The sequence below is a fragment of the Bubalus bubalis genome, chromosome 21, assembly GCF_019923935.1.
Source record: "Bubalus bubalis isolate 160015118507 breed Murrah chromosome 21, NDDB_SH_1, whole genome shotgun sequence".
NCBI classification, from domain to species: Eukaryota; Metazoa; Chordata; class Mammalia; order Artiodactyla; family Bovidae; genus Bubalus; species Bubalus bubalis.
Window position 1 is genome coordinate 17426096 of NC_059177.1, and position 18303 is coordinate 17444398.

The 18303-nt window shown below is 47.8% G+C and overlaps 1 protein-coding gene across 4 annotated transcripts in view; it reads left to right on the forward strand.

Annotated features, from left to right (window-relative positions):
* Positions 1-18303, forward strand: part of SRGAP3 (SLIT-ROBO Rho GTPase activating protein 3) — a 247457-nt gene that overhangs the window by 128087 nt on the left and 101067 nt on the right. For all 4 annotated transcript variants that reach the window (XM_006070759.4, XM_044933455.2, XM_044933456.2 and 1 more), the window contains exon 3: positions 12520-12682. In XM_006070759.4, the coding sequence (XP_006070821.3) occupies positions 12520-12682 (163 nt within the window). The remainder of the gene's footprint in view (positions 1-12519; positions 12683-18303) is intronic.

Consider the following 18303-nt stretch of genomic DNA (forward strand, 5'->3'; position numbering starts at 1 on the left):
ATTGAGCCTATCGATGTGCAAAGGATTCAGAATGAAAAGGTTGGCTCAGACTGGGGTGGGGATGATGGGGGAGGCCCTCCAGGTGGGACTCGCGTCTCATAGCTGCTGCTGTTACTATGCTGCTGTCACACCAGCGATGGCTTTCCAGCAATGCTCTCCAGAGCTGGTGTCCTCCTGGGACGGGTTGCCAGATGAGTCCTTCCCGAGGGCTCTATGTCTGTGCTGTGCAGGGTGCTTAATCTTTCAGATACCCCCCACATCCCTGTCACCGTATGTGAGGTCTCTACTAGATGTTTTACATGCATTATCTCATTTAACCTTCATGGTAGACATTGTGACCTTTGAGGTAGGTACTATCTCTCTCTTTCTAGTTGGAAATATTGAGGTTTTGAGAAATTAAGTAATTTGTCCAGAGGGACACAGCCAGAGCAGGTAAGTGGCAGAGCTAAGATTCTAATCTTGGTTTAACTAGCTCCATAATGCAAAAATGCATGACTCTTGGTGTGCCCCTCGCATCTCCAGTTTGGGTTCATGTTTCCTGAGAGTCACCCATCAGCCCAGACCACATCCTCCTTGTGTGGGTATCACAGGGCCTCTTCTCCTGCTGGTCAGCTCATGCTTGTCACCCCTGGGCCAGCTCAGGGCTCACCTCCTCTGCACAGCCCCATAGTCAGCAGCTCCTCCCCTGGCCTCCCACAGTGATCTGTGCATTGCTGTCCTGGGGCTCGGGTCAGATTATCAAGGAATGATCCAGTTCATGTGTTTCTGGTTCTCCCACGTGAAACTGCCAGCTGCTTGAAGGCAATGGACCATTTCTAGGCAGTCTCCCCCCTCTCTCTGACATACAGATAGAAACTCTGTCAAAGGTTTTTGAATGAATAACTGAAAAGACCAAGATACTACTAAAAACTTCCTTCAGAAACCGAAGGAAATAGACTTATCTTGTGTGGCTGCAGAGGAGAGATGTGAGGTCCAAGGATAACATTTTCAGAGAAGCAGATTTTCACTCAACCTTGAGAATGTTCCTGTAGCCAGAACTGTCCAGCATTAAAGGGGCTGCCTTGGGAGGTGTGAGCTCCCAATCCACGAAGGCGTGTGCACAAAGGCCAGGTGTTTTAGGAACACATTTCTGTAACATGAAGGCTGGTTAGACAGATTGGTGTTTCTCAAAATGAGGGAGGCATCGTCCACAGCACATGAGCCATAAATAGGACTGATCTAGTCAATCCTCTCCTACTCTTTGTGGTTACAGTTTGTTTCCAGTGTGTTGCTAACACCCCTCTAACTCCCTTTTAACTAACAGACAGCAAACCCCGGGCATCAGCATCTGCCTAGGATTGAATGATACTCTTTTGAACTTACTTTTTCACTTACCTTCTATTTAGGGCAAGTGATGCTGTTTTTAAAAAACTTTTTATTTTAACCAAGACTAGGGAAAGCCCTTTGTAAATAAACCCATATAAGTAAAACGAAGCAGTGAGCAGGGAGGTATGTTGTGGGTGCGGGGTGGCAGAAATCCAGAAGCCAGCATGAGACACCTGAGGGCCCCTGGCTCTTGGAAAGTGAACATCTTTCATCTCTGCTCTTTCCATCCTCCACCTTTGTCTTTGTTGCTGGGAGGGATTTTAAGGCAGGAGGATCAGCCTCTTGAGTGGTCCTTGCAGCGGTTACAGCCCCTTTTTCCTCCTTCTAGTTTTTCCGTCTGGGCCCTCCCCAGATCCTACACCCAGTGTCCTGGAATCTTCAGAGACTCATCAGCAACTTCCAAAGTATTAACCAGGACATGATTTACTTATATTTGGATACCTGGGGGAGGGCATGGCAACCCACTCCAGTATTCTTGCCTGGAGAACCCCATGGACAGAGGAGCCTGGAGGGCTACAGTCCATGGGGTCGCAAAGAGTCAGACATGACTGAAGTGACTTAGTACACATGCATGAATGCTTAATATACGTAGATACATGCCTATCATTTCAATTTTATTCTAAAAATGAACAATAGATATTGTAATAAAGGTAAAATAGATATTGTGGTAACTAAGTAGTATGCAATAACTATTGTTACTAATAATTAACAAGCAGTAGTATGCAGTGGTTTAGTTTTGACTCCATTCCATTAAGCAAAGAGGATAATAATGACCTTCCAAGATTATATAGCACCTTACACTTTGCAAAGGGCTTCCCCAGCCTTTGGCTGCTTAAATACTCCCAAGAATCCTGGTGGGGCTGGGGGAGTCAGGGACGGTGTTGTCATCCCCATCTAACAGGCAAGAGACCCAAAGGCCAGCCAGGGTGGGCCCCGCTTAGGATCCCGCACTGATTGGTGAAACAACTGACCAGAGGAGCTGTGGGTCAGCACCCTTTGTCTGCCGAGTGCTGCACACACTACGTGATGCACCCATTTGGCAGGTGGATAAACAAAAGCAAAAGGTCTCACAGGGAACGAGAAGATGAGGTTGCTCGGACATTGCCTAATGAGGCAGGGACTTTGTCCTGGTACTAAGAATCCATTCAGCGAGTCAAAAGGGAGCTCAGCAGTGCTGCCAGGCACCGGCTCAGCGTGCCCGCACTTTGAGGTGTGAGGACTGAGCCAGCGAGCAGGTGACTACTTCTACGTTAAGGTGGAGGAGGCAGGTGGGGCATCTCTAGGCTATTGGCCCTGGGCCTTGAAATACTCATGAGGGTCTCCTAGGGGAGAAGGGGGTAATGGGTAGCAAACCTACTGTGGGCTCTACATCCACATACATCAGTCAGTGGATTTCCCCAGTGGTCTGGTGACGTGCTGGTTGTAATAATAATTATCCTTGGTATCAGATGCTGGGTTTGATGCTGAGAGTGTCTCATGAATTTCCTCATTTAATCCTTAAAGCACCTAAAGTTAGTTAGGTGTTATACACCCTGTTTTACACATAAGGAAAATAAAAGATTTAACTAGCTTCCCAAGTTCACCCAGATGGTGAGGGGCAGAACTGGGTATTTGGACCCCAGCCTTTGATGCCATAGAACCCAGCATGGGCAAGCATAACCTGCTTCAGCCAGGTGACTCAGTTTATATAGTTTTTCCCTTTTGGATTGACTGTCTCAGGGCTGGCGTCAGCTGAAAGCAGCTTCTAAGTCAGCAGACTGCAGCTGAGTGAAGGGGTTGGCCTAGCCCCAAAGCCTCACACCGGTGGTCTGCCACCAGGCAACTCCCAGGCAAAGCCCCAATCACACTCTGCCCCTTCACCTGGGCAGCTGCTCTGCCTCCCACTGGCTTTCCCGCCCAGTGACCATATCACTGGTCCATTCAAAACCTTCATTTGACCTTGACTTTCAAAGCCCTTCGTGGTCTGGCTCCTTCCTTCCTGCCACAGCTGCCTCCTCTTCACTACGTCCTGCATCACCCCTGCCCAAGCCCAGCAGACCTTCTTTGGCCCCGGAACATCTATGTCCTGTCTGACCTCACAGCTTCACACTCAGCCTTCTCTCTGCCTGCAGGATGTGCCTGTCTTTGCATGTCCCACCCAGCAAACTCTTACATGTACTTCAAGCCCACTACATATGTTTCCATGATTCCCCATCCACCCTGAGGGCAGAATAAGCCTCTCCCTCCCCACCTCCTCTGAGGTCCCCTTTCTTAACACAGCATAACAAAGGAGGTGTCTGGTACTCTCCCCTGATCAGCATCCCTCCCTTCTTCTCTTGATAACAAGACCTCGATTTTCCTCTGGGGAATCATCCCTCAACAGTGGTGAGCCTGTGACCGGCGCTGCATCCTTGGCCACATGCATCCTAGCAACATATAATTCCAGGACTTTTGGTGGAATGACTAGGGGAAAGCTTTCCTTTTATGGATTACTAGCAGTCAGGGTACTTGCCGTTTGGAGAGGGTCTGCCTGAGAGTGAAGCCAGCGCAGAGAGATGAAGGCAGAGCCCAGAGACAGAGCCGTCCTGCTGACATTCTTTCAGCCTCTGGATGCAGCTATGCCTCTTTACACTTTTTTATTACAATTTTTGATCCTTAAAATTTTTCTTCCTCCCATTACTGCTATTTTTGTTTAAGTCAGTCTGAAGTAAGTTTTTCTGTCAATTCAACTAAAGGAGTTCTGACAGTGGCCATAAGAATTCTTGGTTTGGCTTAAGTTTGGCTGCTAGATTTGTGAGCCTTCTCAAGCCTCATCCAGTCATCTTTTTAATTCCCTGGGATTGGACAGTTCCCAGCACATGGCAGATACTCAAAGGATATTAGAAGAGTGAGTGAATGAGTGAATGGCTCTAGAGGGGTACAGGGAGATACGAGAGATGGTTCCTGCCCTCAAAGGGGCTAAGTGATGACACAAGCCCACACATGTGAAGGACAACTGACGAGTGAGTTAAGCAAGAAGACAAAATGTCATCCAGAAGTAACTATGTAAGAAGATTGACGTGAGCGGTGCAGACGGAACATTGAGTGGCTCTCAGATGACCCCTGGAGGAAAGGCCTTTGAAGTAGATTTTGCTGCATGGAGTAAGGAGGGGAAGGCATTCCAAGTGAGTGAAGGCAAAGAAGCGAGGCAGGAATGCCCATGACCCCGGAAGAGCTACCCCTCTTCCCAGGCTTCAGCAGCCTCCCTTCCCTGTCTTTGAGGCTAGATACACAAATAGGGAGGGAATCACCATTCACCATTTTCATTTTTGTGCTTCTTGTTAGTTTTTTCAAATAAGTTGTGGGATTAGAGAAAAAATCTTTTGTGAGATCACATGTGTACATTTGGTTTTGAAACATACAGTGGCTGTTGTCATAGAGGTCCGAAAGGCCCTCACTGGCCACTCCATCACTCACCCACGCATTTCGATAGATGAGGCAGGAAAGCCTCAGAGAGTTCGAGCTGCAAGCCCAAGAACACACAGCCAGTTAGCAAAGTAGGGCCACAAGCTGAAGCATGCTCCTCACCTCCCAGTAAAATGGCCTCAGATTCCTTAAGGGCGAAAAATACGTAAACCAAGAGACCCATTCCTGGCTCAGAGCTTCACCTACTTACTGCCTGGAGCAGAGAAGGGGGTTAAGGGAAAGAGCTGGACTGGTGGCAGATTGGCTGGGCCTCAGATGCCAGCAGAGGAGGTCAGACTTTATCCTCTGTGTCAAAGGTCCATTTGCTTCCCTCGTGAACCCCAGGGAAGATGCCTAAGTCACCACTCAAACTCTCCTCAGACTCTTGATCCACCTGGGGTGGCAGCCTATGATGGGTTGAATTGAGTCCCCCCCAAATCCACAGGATTTGAGGTCCTAAGCTCTTCAGTACCTGAGTGTGACCTTGTTTGGAGATAGGGTCTTTATATCAGAGGTAATCAAGTAAAGATGAGGGCATTAGAGTGGGCCCTAATCCAACATGACTGGTGTCCCTATAACATAAAGAGAGGGGAATTTGGACATAGACACACATCCAGGGAAAACATATGTGAACGTGAAGGTGAAGGCCAAATGCCAAGGGACACCAAAGATGGCCAGCGGACCCCCAGAGGCTGTGGGAAGAACGCAGAACAGGGGGGCTCCCCCACAGCCTTCAGAAGGAAACACCCCTGCCAACTTTTTGATCCCAGACTTCCAGCCTCCAGAGCTGGGAGACAGTACACTTCTGCTGTTGAAGTGACCCATTTGTGGTGCTGTCTGGACACACAGAAGCCTGGTGTCCAGCAATACACTGCCCAGACGCTCATCCTGTCCTTCCAGCCCTGGTCCACTCTGCTCCCCTGGCCAGGCCTCCGCCCCTCGTCCACCCGCTCTGCCCTCAGGAACTTCTGGGGATTCTCTCCTTGATCCCTCAGCCACCACCATACACCCTACCCATTTTTCTGGTCCCAGCTCATCCTTCTAGGCACTTTTCACCTATCTGCCAATTGTGTGCCCAGACCTTCCTGGCACCAGAGAAACAGTGGTGAGTAAGATAGACATAAACTTTGTTTGGCTGTATCAGTCTTACCTGAGAAAGGGCAGAAGACAGCAAGGATATTGCTGTAAAAAAAAAAAAAAGAAAGAAAGAAAAAGACAGACATAAGCTATAAAGGCGTCAAAGACAGAAACAAAAAATAAATGAAGTGGGCGGATGCCAAGAATGATAGTGGTTTAATAACAATAAAAATAGGGTGGTGTGATTGAGACCAGGGAGCCGCTTGGGGGCAGAGAAGGCCTCAATGAGGAGAAATGTCTCAGCTAAGTTCCCAGTGACAGGAGGAACCACCTCCAGCTTCCCTGGGTGAGGCGCACACTGCCCCTCCTCTGCCATTATAGACTGGGGAGATACCAGCCATTTCTCCTTCGTAGCTCTTATCACTGACGCCATTTCCTATCTAGTTATGTGCTTATTTGGTTGTCTTCTGAGGCCCCTACTGGACTGTAAGCTCCATCAGTCAGGGAGCATGACTCATTTTACTTCCCACTGTCTGGCACAAAAGATGGCACCCAGTTGATATTTGCATAATTAATCATTCATGCTCCCAGCAAGGACAAGGAATACCAAATCCTCCTTGGGGCAACTTAGGTAGCAAGAGGTTAAGCATACTTCTTGGGCCCTGGAGAGAGTGCTTTCCTGAGCTCTGCTGGCAGCCACCCAAGCAAGCCCAGTGCAAGACCCGGGAATGTCTTGGAAGGGAGCAGGAAGCCAGAGGCAGGGACTCGGCATCTTGGGGATGGGATGAGCTTCAGGGGCTCCCCTCCCTCCTTGAGGGTGCACCATCCCAAGGCAGTGGATTTGGATTCATCTGCAAAGTGGGGTTTCAGCAGGCCTGAAAGTGGGTTCTGTTTGCTAAGCAGAATTTTCCGGCCCCCAGCCGGGAAGTGGGAGAACCTGGCTCATTGCTGATTTCATTTTCCCAACTCGCCAGCTTGGCAAGGCCTCTCTCCTCTAACTGCAGTCACTTGGAGCCTCATACCTAGTTCTCTTAGCCAAGGAAAGAAAGCTGTGACTCACCAGAAATTGTCATTGCTATTTTCTGGCTGTAAAAAGGAAAACACACACGTATATGTGAAAGTTCTCGATTTTACCTCAGCTCAGCAGCTTCCACGTGCTGTGTAGACACAGGGATGCAGGATTGGGAAAGCAGAAAAGCTCTCAGGATGTACCATAGAAGACAGAGCGCCTGCCCACATTAATTTTGGCATCTTCTCAAAGTGTGGCTGCAGCAGGCGAAATGGCTGCAAATGTGGAGATCTGGGTCTCAGGTCAAAGGGGTCCTATTTTCAAAAGGGACAAGGAAAGAGAAAAGAGAAAGTCAGTGTCCAGCTCTGCCATCCGTGGCCTGCAGGCTTCTTCCTGCGGTCCAGGTACACTGCAGATGGCCAGTGGGATGGTAGCCATTGCACCGGCCAGAACTCTTGGGACCCTGCTCCTGCCCCCGCCTCTGCCTTGCTTCCTGGGCTCCAGCCAGACTGGCCTTTATTCAGTTCCTTAAATGCCCCAAGCTCCCTGTCCCCCAGTGAGCCTTTGCCTGTCATGTTCCCTCTGCCTGGAAGCCTCTCCCCCGAGCCCACCTTCATCTGGCTTCCCCATCTCTTCCTTTAGAGCCCAGCTGAAAGGTCCTCTCCCTTAGCGACACTTCAGTGACCCCCGAAACGGGCCAGGTCCCCTTGTTGTGGGCCCTCATGCACCACACTCTCTTCTGTAACACTTTGTGCAACTGTGACTTCATCTGCACATACTGAATGCTCTGAGGGTTACCTATCTGCCCGCTGGACTGTGAGCTCCGTGGAGGTGGGACTGTCTCTTATCTTCCATGTTATGTCCCTGGAGACTGGTCCATGTGAAATATTCAATCAGAATGTATCAGGTGGATGAACTGCTGAATGACCGTGAGTGAATGATGGTGGAGGCGTTTTCTGGTGTTTAACACCAAGGTTGACAATATGGTCTGAGTAGCCAGGCCATAGAGATTAAGGGACCTACATAGAGTCACACAGGCAGTATGGATACAGGGGAAGACCCACACCCTGACCAGGTCCAGGTGTGCTTCTGTTTTCCTGTGTCTTTCGGTCTCACTGGCTAGGCCCCAGTCTTTGGCCCTTCCCTCTTCCTGCTGATGTGGTGAGAACCAGGTGCCATTGTGGCAGGATCACAGATGGCAGCTCTCCACAGAGTGGCCAACTCTTCCCTGCTCCTGGCTGTGGACAGCCCTGTTCACTCCAGTCTTTTAGTCTTACAGGTGAGCTGCCCCATAGGAGGGGAGCCAGGGCTGGGAGAAGGTGGGGTGAGCCAGAGCAGCCTCCTGTGTGGGGTGGACCCAGAGGATGGGCCTGCTGGTTGGAAGGCAGGTCTGGGACAGTGTCTCTGCAGAGGATGGGCTGGCCCCTCGTCTGCATCCTGCGCTTCTTCCAGGTCACCAGGGCAGGAGGAGGCCGGCCCTGCCCTTCCCCACCCCCCGCCCCCAGCCATAGCCTCCTGAGGATTGGCCTCTTCTGCCATGTGGCCACGTGCATTTGTAAAGAGTTCCAGATCACCCCATGGTTTCAAATATCATCCAAGGGCTTGTTACCAGGGTCCACATTTGTCTCTCTAGCCAAGATACCATCCTCTGGGTGTTCCATATGCCCTTTAGAAGGAACCCATCACCTTCCCTTCCTGCCCTGCTTCTATAAGTGCCCTCATCTCAGTAAATGCGAACCCTGCTCTCAGGAGCCCAACCTGGGAGACTTGGAGTCATCCTGAGGGTCTTCTCTCTTCCAACCAGTCAATCTCAGGGTGCAGTCAGTTTACCACCTAAACGTTTCTTGAATCTCTCAACTTCCCTTGCGGCCCCCTTGAGTTCGTCCTCACACAGTAGCCAGAGTGAGAGTTTGAAAGTGAAATTTTACCCTTTCACTCCCTTGCCCTAAACCCCTCAATGACTCCTGGCCAACATCAGGATGAGGATCAAACTCTCTACTGTGACTTAAAGGCCTGTATGGCCTTTGCCTAATTCTCCAGCCTCGTTTTTCATTCTCCCCCACATCACTCCAGGACACCATGCTCGAACCCCCTTAACTATGGTTCGACTCACTAATCTGCTCTGTCTAGGCCTTTGTTCATTTTATTTCTCCACCTAGAAACTCTGCCTGTCAAACTCCATTCCAGCCTTGAGTTCTCAGTCTAACAAATGATTCCTTAAGGATCCACCCACGCTCACCCCTTCTCTGCCCCATAACCTCCTTCCTGTCACTACGTTTATGAGGCTGCATCGTCACCTTCTGTTTCCTTACCTGGGTGGGAGGCTTGTATAAGCAGAGTCTTGCTTGCTGTGGTCACTGGTGCACGCCCAGCCCCTCACCCGCCTGTCTGGTATGTCCACACAGAGACAGACAGTGAACGAATGAATGCCTGAAGGAACCAAGGCCTTCATCTTCCCAGCAGCCTCTTACCTTAGCTTGACAAGTCCTTGGTTGCTTCTGGGTAATCCTCTCCTTGCCTCTGCTTCTTCTGCCACCCCGCAATCCTGTGTGAGGCTGTGTTGCCTCTTGCCCACAGCTGAGGAAAGCAGCTCCTTTCTGCTCTCTTATCCAGCATCCCTGGCCAGGTGACCTAATTAACGGTCCCCAAGCTGTCCCAGCACTTCTGGGCCCTTTCAAGATCTTTTTCCTTCCCCCTGAAACTCACTTTCTGGTGTGACTTCCATAAATTTTGCACTTTTCTTTCCCTGATGCTGTTCAATTCTTGCATCCCCAGGCTGAGTTGAGCCCCTGAAGTAATTTAGGTAAAAACTCAGTTATCTCTTCTCACCTTTAATCTATCCATTCCCATCACCACCTAGGAAGCAGTGGAAATAGGATGTAAACTATTTCCTTCCCAAATCCACGTCTCCCCTTGCAGTTCTTATCTTGGTTGATGTTATCAGCATCCACCCAGTCGTCTGAGATCCAGACCTCAGAATCACCGTTCACTTCCCCATTTCTGGTGGTGGTTGCTAAGTCATGTCCAACTCTTGCAATCGCATGGGCTGTAGCCTCCTCTGTCCGTGGGATTTCCCAGGCAAGAATACTGGAGCAGGTTGCCATTTCTTTCTCCAGAGGATCTTCCCAATACAGGAATCGAACCTGGGTCTCCTGTATTGCAGGCAGATTCTCTACCAACTGAGCTATGAGGAAAGCCCAAGAATACTGGAGTGGGTAGCCATTCTCTTCTCCAGGGAATCTTCCCAATCCAGGGATTGAACCTGGACCTACCTGCTTTGGAGGCAGATTCTTTACCATCGGAGCCACTACCTGCTCTCTATTTCTAGGAAGTCTTCAAGATTCTCATCTCTTCCAGTGAGGAGTCTCTTAAACCTGCCCTTCTCTGGCCACCACCCAGGCCCTCATCATCTGTCTTGTCCTGGACTAGAGTCACCTCCTGATTGGTCCTCCTGCTTCCAGCACCACGCCTCTGTCCACACCCATCCACCCGTCCATCTACCCACCCATCCATCCACCATCTTCCAGTCTGCCCTCAGTGATCTTTGTAAGATACACATTGGTTAGATCATACCTCTACTTAAGTAACTTCCATGACTCCCCACTGCCCACAGAAGGCATTCTTAATATTGGGTACACATTAAACCCTTCTGGAGAATGTTATAAAAATACCAATACCAAGTCTCTCTCCCCCAGAGATTCTGACTTAATTGGTCTTGGAAGGGGCCTGGATCTTGGTCTTTTTAAAAAGCTTCCCAGGCGATTTTAGTGTGCAACTCGGGTTGAGAACCATATGGCCTAGATGATAAAACCCCAACTTGTTAGGCTGGCATTCAGCTCCCCACAGTCAAGCCTTTAACCGATCTCCCCATCCTTATATCCTCTCCTAACACACTCAGGATTTAGCTCTGCTCTTCTGCTCCTAGCTCTGGGGAGCTACTTCTTTGTATCCACAGGTCCCTCTGCCTACAATTCCATCTCTCTCTGCCCCTCTGAAAAGCTCCTACCTATGCTTCAGGACCCAGCACAAATGTGGCCTTCTTGTTGAGTTTTTCCTCCACAGCATATGCCATGTGTCAGGCATGTTTCTGGGCACTGATTATGGTAACTAAGAGAGAAACACATCCTGCTCTCAAAGAACTTCAAGTAGGGCAATGGGTGGGGAGTGGAAGCTTCTTAGGGCAGAAATCCTTAAACCTGAGTATGCATCACAGTCCCCTGGAGGGCTGGTCAAAACACAGATGCTGGGCTCAGGGCCAAGACTTCTTATTAAGTGGTCTAGGGTAGCCCCAAGAATTTGCATTTACTACAAATTTCCAAGTGGAGCTGATGCGTCTGGGCTGGGCTCCACCTCTGAGAACTCCTGTCCTAGAGTGAGGTCAGAGGCATGCTCTCCAGAGAGTATCATTTAGACTGAGACCCAGAGACAGGGAGAAAAGTGGGGCTCATGCGCTCCAGATGCACAGAGTGCAGGAAGTCCCCAGTGGGGAGAGGTTGGCAGGAAAGCACAGGGGACGATGTGACTGGGACGTAGGCGGAACTCCGTGCCTTCTCCAACTTCTCATGCAGAATGGATACTCTGCACATCTCCATCATAACGTTCAGCACCTTCCACTGTAATCCTTTTGCCTCAGCTGCCTCATTAGGAGCCCCTGGGAGGCAGGTTTGTGCCACATTCACCTGAGACCTGACATGGAACAAATGCCAAGGGATTAGGAGGACAGGAGGCTGGGCTGTTGGATTTCAGTGTCCCGGCTTTTTCTCTAGGCTGAAAGCAAGAGAAGATGCTTCATTTATCTTATAGCATAATGTCTCCTTTATTTCTCTTAGAGGTTCTAACCTATCTATCCTCTGTCTAAACCAAATTCCCTTCTCCCAGATTCCTGTTTCCTGGGCAGATTTTTAGGCCATTTGGTGATAGAAAAGTCAACTGGCCTCTCCTCACCTATCTTTCCCAAGCCCAGGGTTTGGGTGGAGTAAGGTGGAGGGGGGGGGGCAGTCACAGCTGCCCAGAGGCCCTCAGGGCTCCCCTCTCCCTTATTTCCACTTGACTTTGGGAAGATGATATGGTCATACTGGGAGTCAGCCGAATTTCCCTTCTCAAAAGTGCTGATAGGAGGCTGCGTTTCCTGCGAGAACCCTGGCCAGCCCCCAGGAGGAGCCAGGCAGGCCTGGGGGGATCGGACCTTGGGCCAGGCACCCTAAGGTGATGAATGAGCCTCTCTGCCTCAACATCACCTTCCCACCTTGGAAAGTGGAGTAAGGGTTATAGGTCAAGAACACAGCCCTGATGCCCTGTGTGGCAACATGGGGCTATTGGTTTGACACTGATTTCTAATTGTCCTTCACTCTTCCTGGACACCAGGGTATATACACACTTTACTGAGGCTAACAGAGGGGTCTTTGGTAAAGCACAGAGAAGACAGAAATATTTCATTTCCTAAGGAAACACTGATGCAAAGTGGCCCCAGCACTGCTCTGTGACCTCGGGAGGACTGCCTCAGCCCTCATGGTCTCTGTCGCTGTTAAATGTATTATAGGAAAATGAATTTGGAAGGGCCCCACTAAGGTCAAAAGAGCTGTGGTGGGTGACAACATAGAACATTTGTGGATGGCAATTCTAATGAGCTGTCTTGGTTTCTATAGGAAAGACCAGTATCTCCTCTCGCCCGTGAACTGTTGGTATCTAGTCCTGCACCAGACCAGGCGGGAGAGCCGAGACCATGCCACCCTCAACGACATCTTCATGAACAATGTCATTGTCCGCCTCTCCCAGATCAGTGAGGATGTCATCAGACTCTTCAAAAAGGTGGGTATTTGGGCCACCTGGGTTTTTGCCCCAGGCTGGCCATGGTGAGACTGCCAACCAGGGTGGGGTGTGGTCTGGGAACATGGGACCAAGGGGCAGGCATGTTGAAGGGGACAAGAGGCTGAGGATTGGACTTGGGCCCCCAGGCTCCAAGTTTGTGGCTGGGGTCTTAGCCACTTCAGCAACCACCATCAGCACAAAAATAAAAACCTTTGCATAGTTAGGTAAGTTGTACATTCTTTCTAGGAAATCTGGAAAAATAGAGATGAGCTCACACATAGAAAATAACATCACCTGAAATGTTATCTCTCAGCCATAATCACTTTGGTTGTCAAAGGAATTTCTTCATATGTACATATGTAAATACCTTTTCTATGACTGCTTGTATTTATACATTTTGTAGAATATGTGTGTACTTTTCCCGAATGGGGTCAGACTGCATATGATTTTACTCCTTATGTTACCTAACAAATTGGATACCCCTGTATTATAAAATTTTTCCATATCAATGAATATAATTCCAAACATTTTGAAAGATTACATAGTATTTCATCATATAGATATGTCCTAGTTTATTTAACCAATCGTTTATTGTTGAACACTTCAGTGATTTCCATATTATTTTAAATATTGCTGCTGTGAGCTTCTTTTATATACACCTTTGTCATATTCACTGCTATTTTTTAAAAATTTAGGTATAGTTTATTTACATTATATTAGTTTTAGGTATATAGCATAGTGATTCAGTATTTTTACAGATTGTACTCCATTAAAAGTTATTACAAGGTAATGTTTATATTTTCCTATGCTATACAGTATATCCTTATTTTTTATTTATTTCATTTATTATAGTTCGTATCTCTTAATCTCATACCACTTATTTGCTCCTCTCCCCTTTGGCAACCAGTTGTTTGTTTTCTGTATCTGTGAGTCTGTTTCTTTTTTGCATATACATTCGTTTGTATTATTTTTTTGGATTCTACATATAAATGATATAATGCAGTATTTATCTTTTCTGACTTATTTCATTAAGCATGATATTCTATAGGTTCATCCACATTGTTCTAAATAGCAGAATTTCATCATTTTTATGGCTGAATAATATTCTGTTTTTTATATATATATATATATACCACAAGTTTCTTATTTATTCATCATTTGATGGGCTATTGCTGTTTTCTTAAGATCAATTTCTGTAACAGGAATTTTAAGGTCAAAGTTTGCTCATTTGTTTGTCTATCAAATGAGGTTAAGATCATTTACTTCCCATGGCAGTGTGAGGGTTAAATGAAGTGGTGCATGTGAAGGAGGAGGCTGTTATTGAGAAGTGGTTCAGGGTGTTGTCTTGGGTCCAGAATTCTTAAATCTCAGGGTTCATTTTCCTGGCTGCATCGTTTATTAGCTGTATGTCTTTGGGTTTGTTACTTAAACTCTCTGAGCCTCAGTTTCCTTATTTGTGAAATGGGGATAGAAATACCCACAGGGCAGCTGCTTGGGTTAAGAGGGTTGTTAATCCCTGTACAGCATGGAAAGCAGAGCCTGGCACTGAATAAATGCTGAGGAAAGCTGGCTGTTATTATGCTAGTGTAGGAGACCATTACTATTAAAATGATACAGCTCATCCGTTCTTGCCTGGTGCCAGTTTTAGGGAAGAGGTGACATGAGATTGCCAGACACCCAGGGGAAGATGCCAGGTTGGTTTGAAATACAGTCATCTCTCCCTGGTCTGTATGTGGGTTGTCCGCTTTGAGGATGTCTTCTATGGCAAAATTGTAACTGCAAGGTAATTCCCTCCTGCCACACAGTCTGCTCTGATTTCTTCCTGGGGCTGTGTTTATGAAGTGTTGCTGTTGTGTCCGACTCTTTGCGATCCCATGGACTGCCGCATGCTAGTCTTCCCTGTTCTTCACTATCTTCTGGAGTTTGTTCAAATTAATGTCCATTAAGTCTGTGATGCCATCCAACCATCTCATCCTCAAGCCGCCCTCTTCTCCTTTTGCCTTCAGTCTTTCCCAGCAACAGGATCTTTTCCAGTGAATCAGCTCTTCGCATCAGGTGGCCAAAGTATTGGAGCTTCAGGATCAGCATCAGTCCTTCCAATGGATATTCAGCATTGATTTCCTTTAGGATTGACTGATTAGATCTCCTTGCAGTCCAAGGGATTCTCAAGAGTCTTCTCCAACACTACAGTTCAAAAGCATCAATTCTTTGGCACTTAGCGTTTTTTATTGTTCAGCTCTCACATCCATACTTGACTACTGGAAAAACCATAGCTTTGACTAGATGGACCTTTGTCAGCAAAGTGATGTCTCTGCTTTTTAATATGCTCTCTAGGTTTGTCATAGTTTACCTTCCAAGGAGCAAGGGTCTTTTAATTTCATGGCTGCAGTCACCATCCGCAGTGACTTTGGAGTCCGAGAAAATAAAGTCTGCCATTGCTTCTACTTTTCCCCCTTCTATTTGCCACGAAGGGATGGGACTAGTTGCCATGATCTTAGTTTTTTGAATGTTGAATTTTAAGCCAGCTTTTTCACTCTTCTCTTTCACCTTCATCAAGAGGTTCTTTAGTTTCTCTTTGCTTTCTGCCATTAGAGTGGTGTCATCTGCATATCTGAGGTTATTGATATTTCTCCTGGCAATCTTGATTCCAGCTTGAGCTTCATTCAGCCTGGCGTTTCACATGATGGACTCTGCATAGAAGTTAAATAAGCAAAGTGACAATATACAGTCTTGACATATGTCTTTCCCAATTTTGAGCCAGTCCATTATTGCATATCTGGTTCGAGCTGTTGCTTCTTGACCTGCACATGGTTTTCTCAGGAGACAGGTAAGGTGGTCTGGTAGTCCCATCTGTTTAAGAATTTTCCACAGTTTGTTGTGATCCACACCATCAAAGGCTTTAGTGTAGTCAATGAAGCAGGAGTACATATTTTTCTGGAATTTTCTTGCTTTCTCTATCATCCAGCAAATGTTGACAATTTGATGTCTGGCTCCTCCGCCTTTTCTAAAACCAACTTGTACATCTGAAAGTTCTCGGTTCACGTACTGCTGAAGCCTAGCTTGAAGGATTTTGAGCGAACCTTACTAGCAGGCGAAATGAGCTCAGTTGTTCAATAGTTTGAACATTCTTTGGCACTGCCCTTCTTTGGGATTGGAATGAAAACTGACCTTTTCCAGTCCTGTGGCCACTGCCGAGTTTTCCCAATTTTCTGACATATCAAGCGAAGCACTTTAACAGCATCATCTTTTAGGATTTTAAATAGCTCTACTGAAATTCTGTCAGCTCCGTTAGTTTTGTTCATAGTGATGCTTCCTAAGACCCACTTGACTTCACCCTCTGGGATGTCTGGCTCTAGCTAAGTGACCACACCATTGTGGTTATCTGGGTCATCAAGACCTTTTTTGTAGAGTTCTTCTGTTTATTCTTCACATCTCTTCTTAATCTCATCTGCTTCTGTTAAGTCCTTACTGTTTCTGTCCTTTATTGTGCCCACCCTTGCGTGAAATCTTCCTTTGCTATCCTGCAGGTTTCTTGAAGAGATCTCTAGTCTTTTCCATTCTATTGTTTTTATTCTATTTCTTTGAAGTGTAGTCTAACTTTAGTATTTGCATAAGCAAACATAATTAGGAAAGTAAATACAGTATCATAAGAAACATTCACATAGTGCTTTGCAAAGCCATACAGAAGTGATTCAGACTACTTGGTCCCATCACAGGCCCCCGCCTGCGGCCACCACCATCACATCTTTTTTCCTGGGTGAGAGGGACTCACAGAGAAAGGTCATTAGGGCCTTTAGGAAATGGAGGGTCTTTTCCTGAGCTGAGCCCTGGACAAGTGAGATAAATCTTTTCAGCTCTCATTTAGGCTGACAGCAGCCTCACTTGTGATGGAGGTTAACGGGGTGGAAAATAATGAAGAAATGTCTACAGCTGAGCTCCTGGCTGCCTTGTTACCAGGCCTGTGCCTGTAGAACAAAGGAAATGACCCGGCCCCTCTGGGCCAGGAGTGAGCTGAGGATGAGCCTGATGGGCTGATTTAGCACAGTGTGGCCCCGTGTATCCCATCAGTTATGGGTGATCTCAGCATCGAGGCCCGCATCCTTACCTGAGGGATAGTTCTGCAGAGGCTGGTCTCTGGTCAGACTGGGGAACAGGATCATCACTCAGCCCATTTTACAGATGAGAAGGTAAAGCCCGAGAATGGCCAGTTGTCATCATCTGCAGGAGGCACCACCCCTGGGCTTTGGGATCTGTCTCAGAACTGCCTCTCACTGGTGGTGAGACCCTGGGTAGGTCTTTCTCATTTTTCATGTGGAAGACTCAGTTTTCTCATGTGGGGAGTAGAGATGGAGACAGTGCCACATGGGGGCATGGAATTCCTTTACCACCTGCTAAGTCACATTCTCGCATTGCCTCTGCAGGAGTGGCTTCCAGGCCAGGCGTCCCTCCTGGGCCTGGGCCTGGGGCAGTGGCCCCACTGCCAGCTTCTCAACGGTGCAGAATGCTCTTTGACTCAATAACTCACCCTTTCCTGATTCTCCATTCTCCCTTCTACACTGCAGTGTGTTATGCCTGGAGGCAGTGGCTCCCATTCCATAGCCATTCTAGGCTTCTTCTGGGCAAATGGACTTGTGCAAGCAGGTGGCTATTGCTTTAAGTGTGAGAAGTGGATCCACCAGAGTGGAACTGTATGAAATCTTAGTGTTCACCGTAGTGATCAGGACTCTTATAGTTGCAAACAACAGAAACCCAGTTCCACTAACTTGAGGGAGGAAAGGGAGCTTATCTGCTCTTCTGAGCCAAGACTGTCTTCAGGCATGTGGGCTTCAAGGGCACAAAGGGTGTTGTCAGAACTTAGTCTCTCTGCAACTCTGCTCCAGTGTTTTCCGTTTTCCAGTTCGTTTGTTTGCTTTGTTTTAAGAAGGGTGGGAGAAAGGCTGATGTATAGTCAGTCTCTCTCTGTGATGACAGCGTGGCCCCCACAGCCCCAGGCTTACATCCTACCTGCTTCAAGTCCAGCAGAAAGTGAGAGGTCCCTTCTCCCAGAATTGGGTCTCCCAGGTTCCGACTGACCCAGCGTGGATCGTGTGAGTGCTCCTGAAGCTGGACCTGTTCTGGCGAGATGCAGTGCAGACCTGCCAGGCCTGGGAAATACATCCCTGAAATCGGGTGTACACTCAACTCCCCCGGATGCAGAGGACAGAGAATGGCTGAGGGTAGTTCCCCAGGAAAAACTGAGTGCTTTTCCTTCCAAGAGGGGTGAAAAATAAAGCAATGGATGTCCTCTAGGTCTTCTCTTCCAGTCCCTTAATTGTCTTCTTCCTGAGCTGTTCTCTCTCTGCCAGATCACCCCCCACTCGGCCCCTGCAAGGGCATTCATTATCTTGTATTCCATTCAGGGACAACTGAGATCAATAGAAAATTCTTCCCAATGTTGAGATAAAATCTTCCAGGGTTTTCACTCACAGATCCTGTGGGCCAGCTACATCAATCCACATGGAAATCTATCCGTTACTTGAAGACAGAAATCATGACCATATACCCAGGTCTGTCTTGCCTCTGGGTGAACACACCAGGTTCCTTCAGTTGACCCTTTGTGACTTGGCTTTGCATTTTCTGTC